At 39.3% G+C, this 17,517-nt stretch overlaps 2 protein-coding genes across 3 annotated transcripts; one reads left to right on the forward strand and one right to left on the reverse strand.

Annotated features, from left to right (window-relative positions):
* Positions 1-1,302: 1,302 nt before the first annotated feature.
* bri3bp (bri3 binding protein) lies at positions 1,303-7,923 on the forward strand. The gene is made up of 3 exons (XM_018668843.2): positions 1,303-1,657; positions 3,550-3,652; positions 3,873-7,923. The coding sequence occupies exons 1-3, from the start codon at positions 1,325-1,327 to the stop codon at positions 4,292-4,294; spliced, it is 858 nt and encodes a 285-aa protein (XP_018524359.1). The 5' UTR covers positions 1,303-1,324; the 3' UTR covers positions 4,295-7,923.
* wdr31 (WD repeat domain 31) lies at positions 6,835-16,128 on the reverse strand. Of its 2 annotated transcripts, XM_018668841.2 has the most exons (11): positions 15,831-16,128; positions 14,928-14,999; positions 14,497-14,629; positions 14,134-14,208; positions 13,857-14,001; positions 13,001-13,101; positions 12,734-12,801; positions 11,284-11,425; positions 10,731-10,893; positions 10,481-10,593; positions 6,835-10,140 (listed from the first exon to the last, which is right to left on the reverse strand). In XM_018668841.2, exons 2-11 carry the CDS (start codon positions 14,972-14,974, stop codon positions 10,096-10,098), a joined length of 1,032 nt encoding a protein of 343 aa, XP_018524357.1. In that variant the 5' UTR covers positions 14,975-14,999; positions 15,831-16,128; the 3' UTR covers positions 6,835-10,095. The 2 variants fall into 2 exon arrangements, with proteins under 2 accessions (XP_018524357.1, XP_050931078.1); XM_051075121.1 differs by having other exon boundaries at positions 6,835-10,593.
* Between the last annotated feature and the right edge of the window lie 1,389 nt (positions 16,129-17,517).

Here is a 17,517-nt window from a genome sequence, read left to right on the forward strand (position 1 = left end):
ATATTTTAAAGGTTAGTTTTTTCAAGGTGCAACCATAGTCCAATCCTACCATCTAGTGGGTGAATTAAATGTGAAAGTGGGTAAGTGAGGACTCTAACTAACTATTTATCTTTCTCTGAAGTGGGCCAGTTAGTGCTCATTTAAAGAGGAAAACTACTGCATGCTTATGTTCCTATGATTAAACAAATTTCAGCAACATGTCTCACTGTGGTAACAACAGCTCTTCCTGCATTTGGTCTTAATGTGCCACTCTCCCCACCAGTCCTGCTATCATTATTTGCAGTCTTGCCCTACTTCCTGCCTCACAATGTAGTTAAGATCTGGATAATGAGAACTCAGGGGAAAGCCATTCAAGTAACAAGTGCCTCTCTGGAGTAGCAGTGAACTGCATCTTTATTTGAATTTGCGTTTCTGTCTTATAAGCGGGAGAGTTTGGCTGCACATTGCACACCAGGCATCCAATCACACAGAAATAATAATAATAATAATAATAATAATAATAATAATAATAATAATAACAACATTATATAGCCTACAGCAGAGACAAATACTAAATCTAACTAAATCATTCATACCAATCATCAATGTGCTCAAAGAGGTATCCTGTTTTCCTAAAACTTGCATTACAATTTCTCACCTGAGCTACTACTCATTTCTATACTAAGCCAATTTAAAAAACAAACAAATAAACAAAAAAACATATCAGTAACCAATCACTATTCATCCATACAGAACGACTTAAAGATGTACGCAAATCAAAATCTGATGGTGTTGAAGTAAAACTTATTTTGATGAACTGGAAACCAGCAGAGATCCATAAAGAGGGTGATCAGGGAGAAAAGGGAGGCTTCTTAACCAGTGGAGGGCAGCAGCGTGCTTCAGATGAGACTCACCTGCCTCTAATTCACACCAAGATAAGTGGTGCCTTTAATGATAATCGGAAATGTTGTCAGAAGAAAGGTAAAGTGTCTATTAAAGCAAATAGGATGGAAAATGCTCCATTATCGCTATTTACTGGCATATATATTCAGATTTTTTCGACTCCACTGACAATAATTTGTGTTACTGAAAATGTATCGATAAAGGCCATAAGATTTGGAAATAAATCAATTACAACACCAATTAGTATTCATTATCTCATCCTTCTCATTATTCCACTACAGTATAGAGTAGCTTAATGTCATTTGGAAGATAAAGCAAAGCAGCAATCAATCAATTAATCATTCAATGTTTTTTTTTACTCACCTGATCTTTCACTAATTTTGCTCGAAAGCACGGCAACGAGCCAAGCCAGGGCAGTGGTGGAGGAGTCAACGAGGCGCCCATGAAGGCAACACGGGTTATCACCACCATCACAGCCAGTCTCTATCATCCCCCACCGAGGTGTCACTTTAGGCAGCTAAGTACCTGTTTTACTCTGCGTTTAATTGAACCAATTTTGATATACATTCCTGCTCGACATTTCGGGGCCTTTGTTGCCATGAAGGGAATCAGGTTTTTTGTGGTTTTCTTGGTGCTTTCCGCGTCTTTGCTGTGCACAGTCGAAGCGGCCAGAAGCAGGACCAGCAACCAGAACAGCTTCCGACGGGCAGCTAACGGTATCTACCAGACTCTGAGCAGCGTCTTCGGAGAGGACAACATTAGAGGGTTATACAAGGTCAGTGTCGGGGGGGAGGGAGGGCAATATAATGTTAAGATAACAGCTTAGTGGGAGCAGGCAGCCAGAGGTGGTTTTAGTTGTGGTCTGGACATGGCGAACAGGAAGCGCGCCCGGGCCTGGCCAACAATTTCACGGATGCCATTTTGAAAAATTAGCCTTTATACCGTGTTTTATCTGTCTATAGAAGATGTCAGGTGACTTAGCGTTGCCGCACACACTAAAGCGATATCTGCTAAAGCAGGTTTAACCTAAATAAAAATCTGAATTAGTCAGTGACCAGTTCACATTTATTGGGCTCAGTCCATCAACGAAGTGCATCTAATGTCACCACACAGATGGCATGTAGCCCCAATAGCCCAGGCCATAACAGCTGTTTCTTTATGTCGACTTCACTTCCTAATGATCAGACAGATATTCTTGTTAAAGGAACACATGAGCTTGCACACTCTCATTGGTGCAGCTGCACTTCCTGCATTTTGAAATCTAATGTTATCTCCTGTGTGTAGCCGCCAAATGAAAACCAAAGTGACATTATGTTAGACTCCACACGTGATCGTCGCTTTTCTGGCTGCTTCACAAAATACGGCTTGAACCACTCCGGTCGAAGATAAATGGCTGCATATAAATGTTTATTCACAACGTATAATGAAAGCCTACGTGTCTCAGTTTGTTTGTTTTACCGATACCATGCAAATGTGGGATGATTGATTAAGGTTACTGAGAGAGAGGACATTATGAGTGATTGCATACACATGGGTTTCAACATATTCTTTATACTAGTCTGCTTTTTAACCAAGTGACATTGATGACCTGGTGGAGTGACCCATGCTATGAGGGAAACTGTGACTTGTCACTTATCTTTATTAGTATAATTAACCAGTTTAGGAGTCACAGCCCTGATGCTGTGCTGTGTGGCTTACAGGCTAAGAACCACAGCATCATCAGTGTCATTAATTACACTTTTGCCTTTTCAGCTATGATAAGTCAAAATGTCTGTTGCAAGAAAGGTGTGTTAAAGTTGGTATACAGCAACATGGACTGGCTCCAGTGACAACTCTGCTTTGTGTGCAGTGTAAACAAAAAGGACCTGTTCCTGTAATGGTGTATAGTCAGTCTTTTTCAGTTATTGCTGTTATACCCTCACCTCAGTTGTCAAAATGAATTAAGAGAGTTTGTTGCTTGGAGACTTGATAAGCTGTTGTTTGATTTCTATCCACATAGGCCATTTGTAGAGTCGTGGCACGATGTTCATGTACATTGTTCAAAAGACTGTAATGTTTTTTTAATCATAAGATCGAAAGCTGTTGTGTCACTTCCCCAAATTTGTCAAGTTGTAATACAGTCCTTTCCTTACTGTAGGCTTCAGAAGACAACACAACACAGGTAGCGACTATAACGGAAAGCTGAATAGTTGTGAAATGTATACAAAATGTGGACTGTGCAAACAAACATTTAGTTCACAGGCTACCGTATTACAAAACACAGAGGCAGTTTTGCTGGAATTTTCTGGCCATCATGATTATTGCACAGTTGTCACTTAAGCAGCTACATACTTCAGTCCTCTTCATCTTTTGGTTGACACCCATCCTTTATACCATCAGTTCTGTTTTTACAGTCATGGTCTTTTTTTAAAAAAAAAAAAAAAAAGTGTTTTCTTTTCAAATACATGTAAATATGATATATTAAGTAAATATTCATTATATATAGGGCTTTAGTTTAGATGGAATAAACTGGTGCAGAATATACAGTCATGTTTTTTCTTTCCTTTTACCATTGGTTTTCACGGTGGGTTTGTTTGTATTACAATGCTCGGAATAAACAGTAGACTTAAAATTTAATGTGACGATTAAACAGTCGTTCCCTTTTTTCTTCATTTGTTCTCTCTATAGTTTTTCTCCAAAACAACAGAGCGGTTTGTTCATGGAGTGGACTCTTTTCTGGACACTATCTGGAAGATCTGGTCAGATCTGCTGGACGTGATGGGCATCGACTGTAAGTTTCTTTGTTAGAAATGTCATGTGGAGACAGATGGTCACAGAGAGTGAAACAAGTAAATGACAAGTTTCAAAAGAAATTTAAAATGCCCTGAAAGCCTTCCCAGCTTCCAGAATGTGCCAAGTTCCTCTAGGCTGAGGACATAACTTCTTGTAAGTTTTTTGACCGTGAACTTGGTGTTAACTTCTTGTTGTCTCTCTTTCTCTCTCCTGTGCAGCCTCAAACCTCAGCCACTACTTCAGCCCAACATCTCTCACCAACTCTCCGGCACGCGCCCTGCTCCTGGTTGCCGCTGTACTCTTGGCCTACTGGTTCCTCTCCATGTTCCTGGGGGGTTTCTTCTACCTGCTCCATGCCGTGTTCGGACGCTTTTTCTGGCTAGCTCGCGTCGCGCTCTTCGCCCTGTCCTGCCTCTACATCCTGCAGAAGTTCGAGGGCGACCCAGAGCGAGCTGTGCTGCCGCTGTGCTTCATCATGGCTGTGTACTTCATGACGGGGCCCGTGGGAGCGTATTGGCGCAGGGGGGGCGGGGCAGGCTCACTGGAAGAGAAGATCGACCACTTGGACACTCAGATCAGGCTGCTTAACATCAGGCTGAGTCGTGTCATAGACAGCATGGAACGCACTGGGGACCAGTAGACTTAGGTGGCAGCGAGGATGAAGGTGGGGGGGGGGGTATTATAGAAATGGCTGCGTTCAATGTCAGCATGCTGTTTCCTGCGCACACATCTGCAGCAACACAACTGCTGGGTATTTACAACTCTATTGTCAGACAAAACTAGATTTGACAGTATTTTAACGGCATGAGTTGATTTTAGTTACCAGATACCTAAAAATCCTCAGAGGTGTGGACAGTTAACTTGAAGCTCACACAAATGAACCAAACAACAAGTTTTTTTTTGTTTTGTTTTTGTCTCAAGGCTTTGAAAGGTTTTTGTTACATCTGTAAGGAGGTTATCAGAGAGATGTCCATGGTTTTCTAAATGTTGGCCTAGTTCTACACCTCAGCTACTTTTGAGAAACTCCAAAGTTGGGGTTTGAATCTTTTGGTGTTTGGATAAGGATAAATGCTCGTGCTAAGTGAATAAGCATCTTTTATGTATGTTTGTTTATTTTTATCCTTGTGTGAATAACCTGGGGGGGGGGGGGTTACACAGGTTCATCCACAAACATTTTCCCCTTTTTGAAACTACTGAAGTAGGAGAGGCGTAAGGTATATGATGCAGGCGACAGATAAAAATGAAAAGTAAAAATCCTGAAGGTGTTGGATAGTTGTCTATACTAAGATTTATTTATTCCATTTCCATCCAAAATGTCGAAGTTCTGTAGATCTAGTTTCTTTCATGAAGTTCCAGTTCCAGAGTGACAATAGTTTGACATCAGGACCTCCTTTTCTTGTGTGAATTTGTGTGTATGGATGTATAAGGCAACCTACTTGAATGTGTGTGTGTGTGTGTGTGTGTGTGTGTGTCAAGCTTGTGAAATGAAAAAGCACTGTATTAAAAAGTCACCATCAGACTAGGAGAAAACACATACAGACAGCAATACCTCAGGGACTCAACCAACACACAAATGCAATTGGAAATAAGATATTAAGTATGTTAAAAATCATCTCTTGGTCTCTTTGAGTCACTTGACAGTTTATCAGATATGTTCATATATTCTGTCTCAGTAACTTACAATACTCATGTTTTTGCATCATGTTGAAATTGCAAAGTTTGATTCATATCCAATGTCAAAACCAAATCCTGCTTTTCATTCACAGTTTGAGCACGGACAATTACTGTACAAATTTCAACTTTAGCTAGTGTATCTAAAGTTTCAATTTGAGAAATAGAGTTTCTAATATTTAACTATGTAAATGGTCTGGGGAAAAAAAATTTGGGTCACTTTGAGTCCCATCACACTGGCCTGAAATCTGTCTTTATACAAATTTATCTTGTAGGATTGGATTTTTTGTCGGGTATAAATGGGATATTGCCTTGGTTACGCATTAAGCCCTTGTGCATTTCATCCTGTGGGGGAAAATACAATTTGTACTGCACAACCCTAAACCCAAAAAAGTATTCATGTTAGTACGTGATCATTTCTTTTACCAATAACTTAATGATTTAATGCTGGATTGATTCACACACTATTTCATTCTGTTAAAAACTGTGCTTTGTGTACATTACTGTAGCCATTGTTTGTTAGTTTTATAGGACTTTTTTATAGCTTTCTTATTTCTGCCATAATTGTTTTATATTCTCATCATGCATTGTCTTAAGAGATCTGTCAGTGTTTCTTTTTCCTGCCATGGTTCACTATGTTTATCACATCCTCATCTATACATATTCCCCCTTGCACACTCTGTGTAAATTCCATTTATAGAATCTGAACTCTGTAAACATGCTTTTATACAAGTGACCCTAACGCTGTGCAACTTGGGGAAAAAAGAGCTGTTGCTTTCAGCATCTCATGAGAACGACCGACTAAAGATGAACACAAGTCAGTGATGATTGAAATGGTCAGAGGGCTCTTGCAGTTGCCTCACACTTCTGAGGCCAGAGAAAAAGAAAACTGTTTTATTCGATACTCAGATTGACAGACCCCTCAGCTACTATTACTGTCTAATAATTACCGGTACATGTGGGTTCTTCATGTGTTCAGTCCAGCAACTGACTTCAGATTCATCTTGCCTTTCATGTTTATCTTGGTACCAAGGCTCATTGCCAGCAAAATTCAACAAAAAATACTTCAATATGCAGCTTATTTTAATCTGTATAATTTTTTATTTATTTTTTTTGTAAATCTCTGAGAAAAAATTAACACGTCCAGTTTGTCCCCTGCCGTAAACCACCCCAGGTAACTCATAATATCCAAAATTTTTTGGATGTTTTGCATGCTGTTTTTGTGCCTATAATGTTATGTTACATTATATACATGTTTGTTGACTACCTAGGTAGAGAGCCCTTCCAAAATGTGATTTGTGATGTGATGAATTAGCCAGATATGAATTATATTAGGCATTTGTATTATAATGAGTCTCAATTTCTTGTACCATTGCATTTGCACCGATTACTGTACTTTGTAGACCAAATTGTCACATTTACGAGGGCTGTTCCACACCACAAGACCAAACTGGACATAAACCCTCTGAGTTTTTCTCTCATTCCATCATGTCATGCTGTCTGTGTTACAATCTCTGCTGTGTTGGTATCATTTTAAAGAGGTGAAGCTGATGTGTAGTGTGTGGTAACCCCAACAGTCTGTGGCCAATGACCTGTGTATGTTTAAATAATGGCAGCATGTGTGATTCATGAAGGTGTTAAGTGATTAGAATTAATAATGTATGTTAATCGAGGAAGGTTTTACCCACCTTTAGAACAGCATGGCACTTAACTTGTTGGAGTCAGGTGATCTTAAGATGTCAGGCTCTCATTCATTATCATGTTTTCAAACAAAAATGTTCTCAGAATCTCAAAAGATTCAGGATTTAGAGAGTTATTTATTAAATCTTGCATTTTAGACACTGAAAACTGTTCAGGAGAAAAAAGAACCACAAATAAAACTGCTTCTCTTCGAACTGCACACAAGTTTCTCTCACAGTTTTATTAATTATTTCTAGCACAACAAAAATGTCAGTTTCTGAGTCAAAAACCAGCTTGAAAACACTCCAAAGGCTCTGAGAGAGAGGCTTTAACCTTCCTTTCCAATATCATAGAAGAGATACAGTATACTTAAAGTTGCCACTAGCTGTAGACCTCCTCATGTACCACTTGTTGTTAACACTCAGATGCTGAAAGATGTCAGTAGATCTCTTTGTTGCACTGAATTGAATGCTACACTCATTTATTCTGTGTTAAAACTATCTTCTGAATGACTTGTAATTCCATCAGTTTAATGTACTGTATCCTACTTATTCCTATTACTCCACATAACATGCTTTTTATAACATGCTGTGCCAATAATGTATATTTTCCATTACTTTAAGGCAATTCTTTGTAACTTGAATTTTGAGTAGATGTGGATAGATATTTTGTTTTGTTTTTTTCATTTCATCAATTAACATTTTTAGACCTTTTTTTAATCTGAATATTTCTGTACTTCAGTGACGTGGCAACTGCCAAACTGTTCTGCCTGCTGATGTCTACTTTGTGTGTGAGTCTTTATGAAAATATGTTGATGGATAAATGGTTCTTTTTGGTGGCAGAGTGAAAACGAGGTCCAGATTTGAATAAATTTAACACCGCAGTATGACAAAAAAGTCTTTCTGTGATTTCCCTGCAGAGTGTGCATGTGTGTGTTTGTTCTTTCTAAAATTTTGTGATAATAAGAGTTACATCAGGACTTTGAAAAGTGGGTTGTGAAATGAGTCAAGTGTGTAAAGTGCCTATTTAAAAGTATACCGCAGTCAGAGGAATGCCACTGAAACTAAGTCCTATGAGATTAAATGTCCATTAGGTTTGTATTTTATTTAATTTTATTTTGTTGTATTTACAGTTTTTAGTGGTAAGTGGCAATTCTGGCATTAAGTGGAACTGATAAACCTTTGGTGTTCATTAAAAGCCCATCCTGGTTTTAAAGTAATGCTCAAAAGTCAACTTGACAAAAAGAAAATCCTACAATTGTCTTTATCTTCAAGAGCCAAAATAAACCTTAGATGAGTAACAACTGAGGCATCTCTTCTTTATAATATTAGCTGATCCTCTTAATGTAAGAATGTGTGCTCAAATACACAATGATCCAAAGTTCCCTTATGGTTAACACAGCAGGACACAACCCTCTAGTTACAGTGAATTAAAGACTAGAAACAGTTGGAAAAACCTGGGAAGAGAAAGTCCATTCTTTAAACAGACGGTCATAGTGCCCTTGAGCAAAACAATTAACCCCAATCTGCTCCAGTGAAAACTGGTCAGTGGGTGGCAGTAGAAAAATAAGCTGTATACAGCAACTTCCTGGTGTGAACTTACTGAAACATGAGCAACATATCACAGTTAAACATTATCTGTTACATTACAATAAGGTCACAGTAAGCCCAGTGTGCATACTATTGATTTGTACTTTCACAGAGTGAGCTGGCATGCCATGAATGACGTGATTTACCTGGAGTAGTCTACTTAATAAGACAAAGGAAGCATTCATATTTAATGACAAATACATAGGTGGCATAATTTAAATATAAGGCCTCGGCCAAGTTAAACATCTCAGCTGAGATAAAGAGATACAATATGACTTACTCCTCAGACACTGTAAAATGTCTTATTTATTGCTTTATCATAATGAATCAAACACAGATAAATGTGTAGAGATGTGTAGTGACAAATAATCTAAACAGTAAATTCTCACAAAATGAGATGTCTGATCACAGCGTGTGGTATAACTGACTGATGCCATTCAGATTAACATCCATGTGAGTGGATTTGAAATCAGCTGAGAGTACATTACCACTAAAATGGTCATTTTGATCCATCCCCTAATGTTACACTTTAAGTATTATAGGTAACAGTCAGGATTATTTTCACTAATGTCCTGACAATAATGATTTCAAATAGGAATGTAATATGCGATCAAATTCATTCACTTAAGGCTGCTAATATCAACATTAGCATTTGTGATCTAAAACACAGTGGGTCTGTATTGCTAATTCTAACACAAAAGTTCAACACCTATTGTTAGTAGCAGGTTATTAAAAAAAATCATCCTAAAACCTTGTCAAACAATATCTTTAGTACCGAACTGGTAGCAGGCTTTATGTTGACAGGTTGCAGAGCATTGCATTTATTCGCAATTTATTAATATTTTTTAAATTCCCATTTGTTCATTTAAACAATATTTTATTAAAAAGGGAATTACAATGGGATTTTGCATAGTATTTTTTTGTTTAAATATAGTGGATATCAGCAGCTTTGGTTTAAAAATGTTGGAATCTGTATCTTAAAAACCATGATCACCTGAAATCTAGCTAAAAACAAAGCATGTTTATACAGTCCTGTATCGAACATGTTCATTTGTTCTAACACTTGACAGATTAAAGTTAAACTAATCAACTATTTCATTTTTGTCAACATACACATGCTCCTCATTACTCTGTTACTCTGGTGATAAACACTTTGCACAAAGAGTCTGACAAACAAGACTGCAAATCTGACTGCACCTACTAAATTTGATCCGTGAAATAACAAATTACATGCTCTTAGTAATAAATTCTATTTGGCTTCCATTTCTCTGACATACTCAGGATACATACTGATCAAATAGCTGATCTTCCTGCTCTAAGAGTGCTTCCAAATTTTCAAAAGCACTCCCGCCGCATTAAGATGTCCTCCAAACCTGTGCTCAGCACCACCAGTGAAGCAATACAACATGTATTTCATCAGCTCCACCCAGCTGCAAAGTGAATCCTGGTTCATCTGGCTTGGTCCAAGAAGGCAACAGTCCAAGCATGATCATTTTGGTGTTTATAGTCTCCTAGCAGAACAGATGTGACAGGCATCCAGATGGCTCTGTTGGACAAAAGGAGCATCCTCTGTGCACATCATTTTCATCCCCTCTTTTGCTCACAGATCTCTTCTGTCATTCTTCACTGTATGGCAGTCTAATAAAGCAAAAATATCTATATCTATAAAAATATGTAAAATCGTTAAAAAAAAAAAAAAAAAAAAAAAAAAACCTGACGTGATGTTCACATCCAGTTATAGTGCTCGCCAAGTCGTTGGCAGTTCACAGGTCAGGGTTATGAGTCACCCCAGGCTGTCAAAAACGTGCCACAACCTTAATGTCCAGGCCACCAGCCCCACCTGAACCTGCCCCAGAACCCTGAGCCTGGTTTAATCCCTGGCCCACCTGGATATGGTTGAGGCCGTTGCTGAAGCTGGCACACAGCAAGTTGGTGGAGTCGCTTGGAGCCAGAGAAACCAGTGGACCAGCACCATCCAGAGACAACGTCCCTAAACAAACTGAACAGAAGATGACGTACGGAGGGTAGGAGGAGGGTTAGTGTAAAAGGTCCTAACACACAGTGTCCGTCTGCATCTGTGGTCATATGTATGTTTGTCTGTGTCTTTCTGTGTGTAAATGCTGGCATCCATGTTACCTGCTGTGTTCTGATCCCAGATTTTGATGGAACTGTCATGGGACGATGTTGCTACCTGAGCTGGGCCACCAGGAGGCGTAGGCAGAAAAACACAGCAGGCTGTGGTTTGGAGATGGCCTCTGTACTCCACAACCTTACAGCCAGGCTGACGCAGGTCCCAGAGCTAATAACACAGACACAACTCCACTGAGAACAAACGATAATGTCAGAAGCTTCAAAAATATCTGCATAAGACAGCGGATATATAAAAATGTTGACTGTTAGTGGACTGAAGAATTACTTGAAATCTGGTCCCATCTGTAGCAACAACAATAATAATAATACTGATTATAATAATAGCAAAACTAGTTATATCAATTGTTTTATTGTAGAAGAAGTAATAAAATACACAGACTGAATGGCCACTGACCTTCCTGCCACATAACACACTGTTTACTCCAGTTAGTGTTTGTCTAGTAGTGGCTTAATCAGACCCAGACAATAGGTAACCTACTGGAAGCGACAGCTGCATCCACCGTCTGTACATTTCAACAGTACACTCCAACAGTCTCACCGTGGCTTCACAACCCTGCCCTCCGAATCCATTGCTGCTGGACACCAAGTAGTTTCCATTTGGAGAGACGTCACAGTGGGTCTGGATGTATTGCTTGGCTGGAAAAGTATTGGTGACCTGCCACGCACGGCTGTCCCACACCCTGTACACATACACAGCCGAGTCACTACTATAGAAATACACACATCTAAACATTTACTGTCCAGGTGTGCACAATACATCAAAGTCACATTATGGCGTAAGCTTTAAACAACACAGTTTTATCTCAGATCGAAAATCAGATCGAATACACAGATGTGAGTTAGGTTCAGCAGAGTGAAGTACCTCTATCCAGTCAGAGCCAGGATCTGCTGGATTGTCAGAAAGATCTGATTTTCAAACATTTTGACTGGAGAATATTGACATTTTTGTATCAGTAACATTGATGAACACTTTATAAAAGGTGTGACCCTATAATCTTCTTATACAAATAGATAGAAGCTAAGTGTATAGACGTTTGAGCACTGCATTCTCCCAGACTATTAGATTGTTAAAGGAGCTGTTGCCCACTCCACAACAATGTTTACCTGCTGGTTTATAAACTAAAATCTCATCACATTCACTTTTGCAGACTTTGTTCAGTCTCACATCACCTTTACAACACAGACTGCACTGCTGTTATAAGAGTTTAGGCACAATCCCAAGACTCAATACTCTCTCAAGTATTGTAATTGGTTGTGTGCAGCTAAGTTTTGGCTGACCTTATTTGTATGACAGCAGTAAATTACTCAGTAGTAAATAACTGCATATGCAGCTGCATAATGATTTTGTGTGACCAACTGATTTGCATAGGTCTTGTTGCACACAGGATAGGAAAAGATAGGATTAGTTTTTATTATCTCCCTTAGGAGAAATTTGTCTTGGGTATTCAAGAGAAGCACCAGCACCAACAGCCTCTCAACATATAGTATAGGTCAGTGTACTGTAAATGTAAATGTTTCTGTGCATATGTAAAGTCATATTAAAACAAGATGCATGTAAGTCCCAAAGGTATTGGCACGAAAGACATTTAGACAAACTAAACAAAGTTATTTTGGAATTTTACTAATAATTTAGAAATGAGGTCAGGTCAGCAACAGGAACTGTGCTACAGAGGAAAAACTAGGTGAGACAATTTCTCAGTCCAAATGAGATTTTGACTCACCTCTGACTGATTAACACTCAGACCTAGAACTGATTTAATCTGCCACTCTCCAAGACACAAGAAATAGGGAAGATGAAAGAGACTCTGTCACATCAATCTGCAATAAAAGCTTTGGAAAAGCTCCAATTTAAGTGTTGTTTTTATACAACACTTAATGTTTTGACCCTGCATTATTACCAAACTGAACTGAATTTAAATCTTTGCCATACTGCAGATGGCACATGTGCATCTACAGTAATATAGCTGCAGTAGCAGATCTTTCTGTACCTTATGGTCTTATCCTCAGAAGTCTGGACTACAGAGGAGCTGCCTGGCACCCAACACACATGAGTCACCTGCGAAGAGAAGAGAGGAAAGTGGAAAAGTTTCAACCCTGCAGGGCATGAACTCAGGAAGTCAAAGTCAGATTGAATGGCTTATTGATTTGATTCTTTTCTTACATACTCAGGTACACACCTAAGGCCATCCAGCATGCTCAAAACAATTCTTAGTAGAAGGATGTGTACACTCGAAAACACATGCAATTGTTCTCACCAGGTTTCTAGAGATGTTGTGTCTCTGTTCACATTTTGCAGATTCTATATCCCACAGGCACATCCAGTTGTCACGGGAACCGGTGCACAGCTTTCTCCCATCTACAAAACACAATAACAACAGTTCCATATGTTCATTGCAGATTGGTACTCTGAAATAGATGTCAGTGTGTATAACATTACTATCACACCAAAAGATTTATCACTGCTAGCATACCAGACAGGTGGCAGGTTGATATATTACTTAATCTAATGTAGCATCATCTTGACTGACTACATGAGATCAGTTCAGAGATATTCCTTCAGCCCTCAACACTATGAAGTCTCTGTCTCATCTCAAATTAGATTTGCACCCAGGAGGCCTGGTGGTGAACATTCTTACATATATTGTTTCAGTATATTTGGAATTATCATCCAACAGCTACACCTAGAGTTTTGTTTTTGCATCCTTTTTTTTTTTTTACAATTACTGCTGCAATGACTGGCTGCCAAAACAACCAGAAATACTGAACCAAGTCTGCAGGAAGAGATGTGCTGCTGTTGTGTTTAATATTCATGAACTGCGCTCTGAGAGTTATATGCTCCCAAACCAGCTATAAAACAAGAAACTGATATAGTGTAATGTTTTGTGATAGTAGGCTGTGTTTTGGGATAAATGAGATGCTATCAGTGCACAGATATAACAGAATACATTTGGTATGATAAACTGGAGTTTTATAATGCTTTCTGACATACTATAAATTGCACAATGCCAACTTTATCGTAAGCAATCAGATTCAAGACAACAGTTAAAATATTTACTCATGAGTAAGGAGACTTGTTGGGGGTGGGGGGTGACTGTGCGTGTATGTTTTTACCAGGGCTGATAGCTAGTCCATTGACCACCAACTCATGCCCACAAAATTCCTGAATAGGTTCATCCCCCTGGTTTAGGTCCCACATCAGAACAGTCTTATCCCGTGAGGCACTAAAGATCCACGTGCTGCCTGGATAACACACCACCTGGCAGAACGGATAGAGGCAGAATTAAGAGGAGACAAAGGCCGGAAAACACATATGTATACGTGAGAGGTCTAATAGCTCTGGACAGCGTCACACCTTTATCAGTTTGTGCACACACAGTATTGACATTACCTTGGTAACCTCTCGGTTGTGACCCTGGAAGGACTGACACATCCGGCCTTGTTTCCAGTCGTACACAACCACAGCCTATAGGGGCAGACACACGCACATGAACTCAAACACAGACTTCTCACAGAGTGTATGTTCTCAGTTCAATCACTCAGGGGTGCTCTTGTATAACATGACCCATCATTCTTTTTTATAATGTTTAAATGTATTTTCAGTCTTTTCCTTTAGCTAGGCATTTTGCAAATTTTCATTTGTCACTTGAAACTTTCTAAAGGTCAGACAAAAATTATTAATGAATTAATGATCAAGACTGTGACTAAAATTAAATTATGAAATAAGGTACCACTAATACATATGTTTATTTACCTGATCACTCCCACCAGAAACACACAGATCTGGGCTGAGATTTGTGACAGTGCTGATGGATCCTTGATGGGCAGGTTCATACTGCACCACTTGACTGTCAAAGGTATTATCTGCCTTCTCTCCCTGAGATGTCCTGCACAGATGTTCAAATAAAATTTATTCTCTTTGCTTTAGTATCAATGCCAGTGAAAGCAACTGATTTTAGCCTTATCATGTTCCACTACAGGCTGCACTGGTAAACCTATCCTGTCTAAGATTCATTGTTAAGATAAAAACCATCTTCACGAAATTACTTTGTTACTACCCACAAATTGAGGATTGTTAGTATGCATACCAACATAATAGCACTTTATTTGAATAGATTATATACTGAAATCCTTTAATTAGCATGCAGCGCAAACAAGGACACAGGTCAGTAGTACACGTCTCACCTGTAGAGCTCAGACCTCTTGCGAAACTTGCTCTGTAGTTTGCCCATGTCTGCCTAGGAACCTGCAGCCACTCTAAAACACAGCCACATGGAAAGAAATGGTATCAAACTAGGACAAAAAAAATCAGTTGCATGGGATCCACACCAGCCAAATGTCCCTTGTTCTGTTTGAGGGGTAACGCCTCAAGCCAAAAAGTTCAGTAAGTTAGATTCTATCAAACAATAGTGATAAACACATTATGGTCAAATTTTCTTATAGAAAGCAGCAGCACACTGAGTGTGAAAAGTATATCATTGCCCCTAATACACGTGAGTAACTGTATTACGTCATGAATACTTTAAAATTGAGTATCGGTGCTTTGACTTGAGTGAGATGCCTTGTTTGCAGTAGTATTTTGGTGCAGATTCGTTCAGTACTGCACTGTTTTGTTCGGATTGTTTCCTTTCCTGACAAATTCTGTATAATACTATTTAAGGATCCCCTACAAATATCACACTTCCAACTTAAGCAGTCTCTTACTACAAAATATCTTGCATAAGACAGACCAGTACAAAGTGAGATTAAACCACCCGGTCCCACGCAAACACTACTTTCTCACACACACACACACACACACACACACAAAGCTAAGCTCCTCCCTCGTTAGCCCTGGCGTACTCCTCAAACAAGCGACAGGAAGGAGAGGGCTTAAATCCTATTAGAGCCGCATCATTACTGTCACAAGGAATTAGTCACTCGAAAACACCTGCTATGAACTGTACTGGCACTCAATGTGTAACAACACCGACGGCTTTTAACTGGAGGGACTAATGGTGAAAAATGGTTGATGAGTCGTGGCGCACACACACACACACGCGCGCAAACACACATAAACCTGAAGAGAAATGCAGTAAGACTTCTTACCTGTCACTGGCAGGCGTGGTCGCTGTGTGATGCTGAGGCTGGGCGGCTAGCTCGCTAGCATGCTAACTAATCTTTATCTGTCATGCCAAGATAAATCAATGCACTAGTAGCGACAAAACGTGGATGAACAAATGTTAAAACTTGGTTGAGCCGTTGCCCAAACGACTGAGAATCGTTTCCTACAGACTGCCATGTCAGTAAGTTGTCCTAACTGCGTGGGAAAGTGGACAAAAACTGTCTTAACTACAACGAAGCCAACCCTCCCTCCGTAGCGACCACGGAGCGACGCTTTCTCGTATCCAGGAGAGGGCGAAGTCACGTGACAGGGGAAGGAAGTTGTCAGAGGCGTTTTCTCTTAGAAAATAAAAGTCTGATTTACTGGTAAGGATTCGTTCCTTCATCTGGTGCCGTGCATGTTTCCTTAATCTACAGCACATATATGATCAAATCAGTGATATTTTTTCTTTCTTTCTTTTCTCTTCCACCGGCACATCCACACCCATGGTTAGCCATTAAGCTACTAGGGGGCACTGGGGCAAAAATTAAATACTAGGCCCCTGCTAACCCCCTCTGAGTATTGTGTTCAGTATTATACAAACAAAGCAATAGGTAAATTCTAATCAAAATATCAGATGAAGAAACTAAGGCTTTAAAACTGAATTTTGACAGAACGACCTTTTCTGCAGTGTGGTCTCAAGACTAGGTACTACAGTAGGACCCACCTTAATGCACAAAATAAAGATTTTAAATGGTAGACGTACAGCACATTTGAGTGGGGCCGGCGCATTTGTCTTTAACCAACCAACAAAATATTGCATCATTTCAAATTTGGATGCTTTAGGAGATAAAAAAGAAATTGATAATTCAGTGATACACTATGGTTTTCAGCCTACAGCATGAAACATTTGTTTGGGGGGGGGGGGGGGGGGGGGGTCTTTAAATAAGATTATGCTGAACAACACATGACAGGTTAAAATGTTACTGACCTGTGGCTGCGTGTCCCTCTAGAGAGCTGGTTGGTTGACCTTCATTACAGGCACAGGTTGAATGGCTCCCCAAGCTGCAAATCTGGGACGAATCAGACAGGTCCCTGGATGGCTAACATTAATTCTACTGGAACAATTTCACATTTTTTTCTCTCTATGTGACATGTTTTCATGTACTTCATTGTAGCTCTGATTTTTTTTTTTTTTTTTTTTGGCCCGCTTAGCATATACAATCAGGAAGGATAAGACCAGCTTCGACTTCGTGAGCTGGATTTAAACAAATGCATTACATGCAATTAAGCACTGAATCACTGGGATGTCCCCATTTAAACGGTCTAAATGGGCCACTTAGTTAGGTTACAACCAACACTGCTCAATACCTATGTGAGATGACCTCAATTCTAACTTTTTGTTTGCAGCAGTTTGAGTGAGTATGACTACAATTAAAATCTAGAATTACTGTTTGTCAGATAACTTAGTAAGGTTGCTTATAGACATATATTGCATCAAAACAAAACATGTTATTTCAGTGCTGAGTATGTTTTTTGAATTAGTAGTACTATTTTCTATAATCCTTATCTCAGACTTGATGGTGCAAGATCCATTGGTCTCACCCTCGCTGTCACAAGGATCTATATAGAGAATGAGATTTACTGTATGTCACACATTGCTGAAAGCGCTGAGAGTAAGCTGTAGTACAG

This window comes from Lates calcarifer, linkage group LG13 (genome assembly GCF_001640805.2).
Source record: "Lates calcarifer isolate ASB-BC8 linkage group LG13, TLL_Latcal_v3, whole genome shotgun sequence".
NCBI lineage: Eukaryota > Metazoa > Chordata > Actinopteri > Centropomidae > Lates > Lates calcarifer.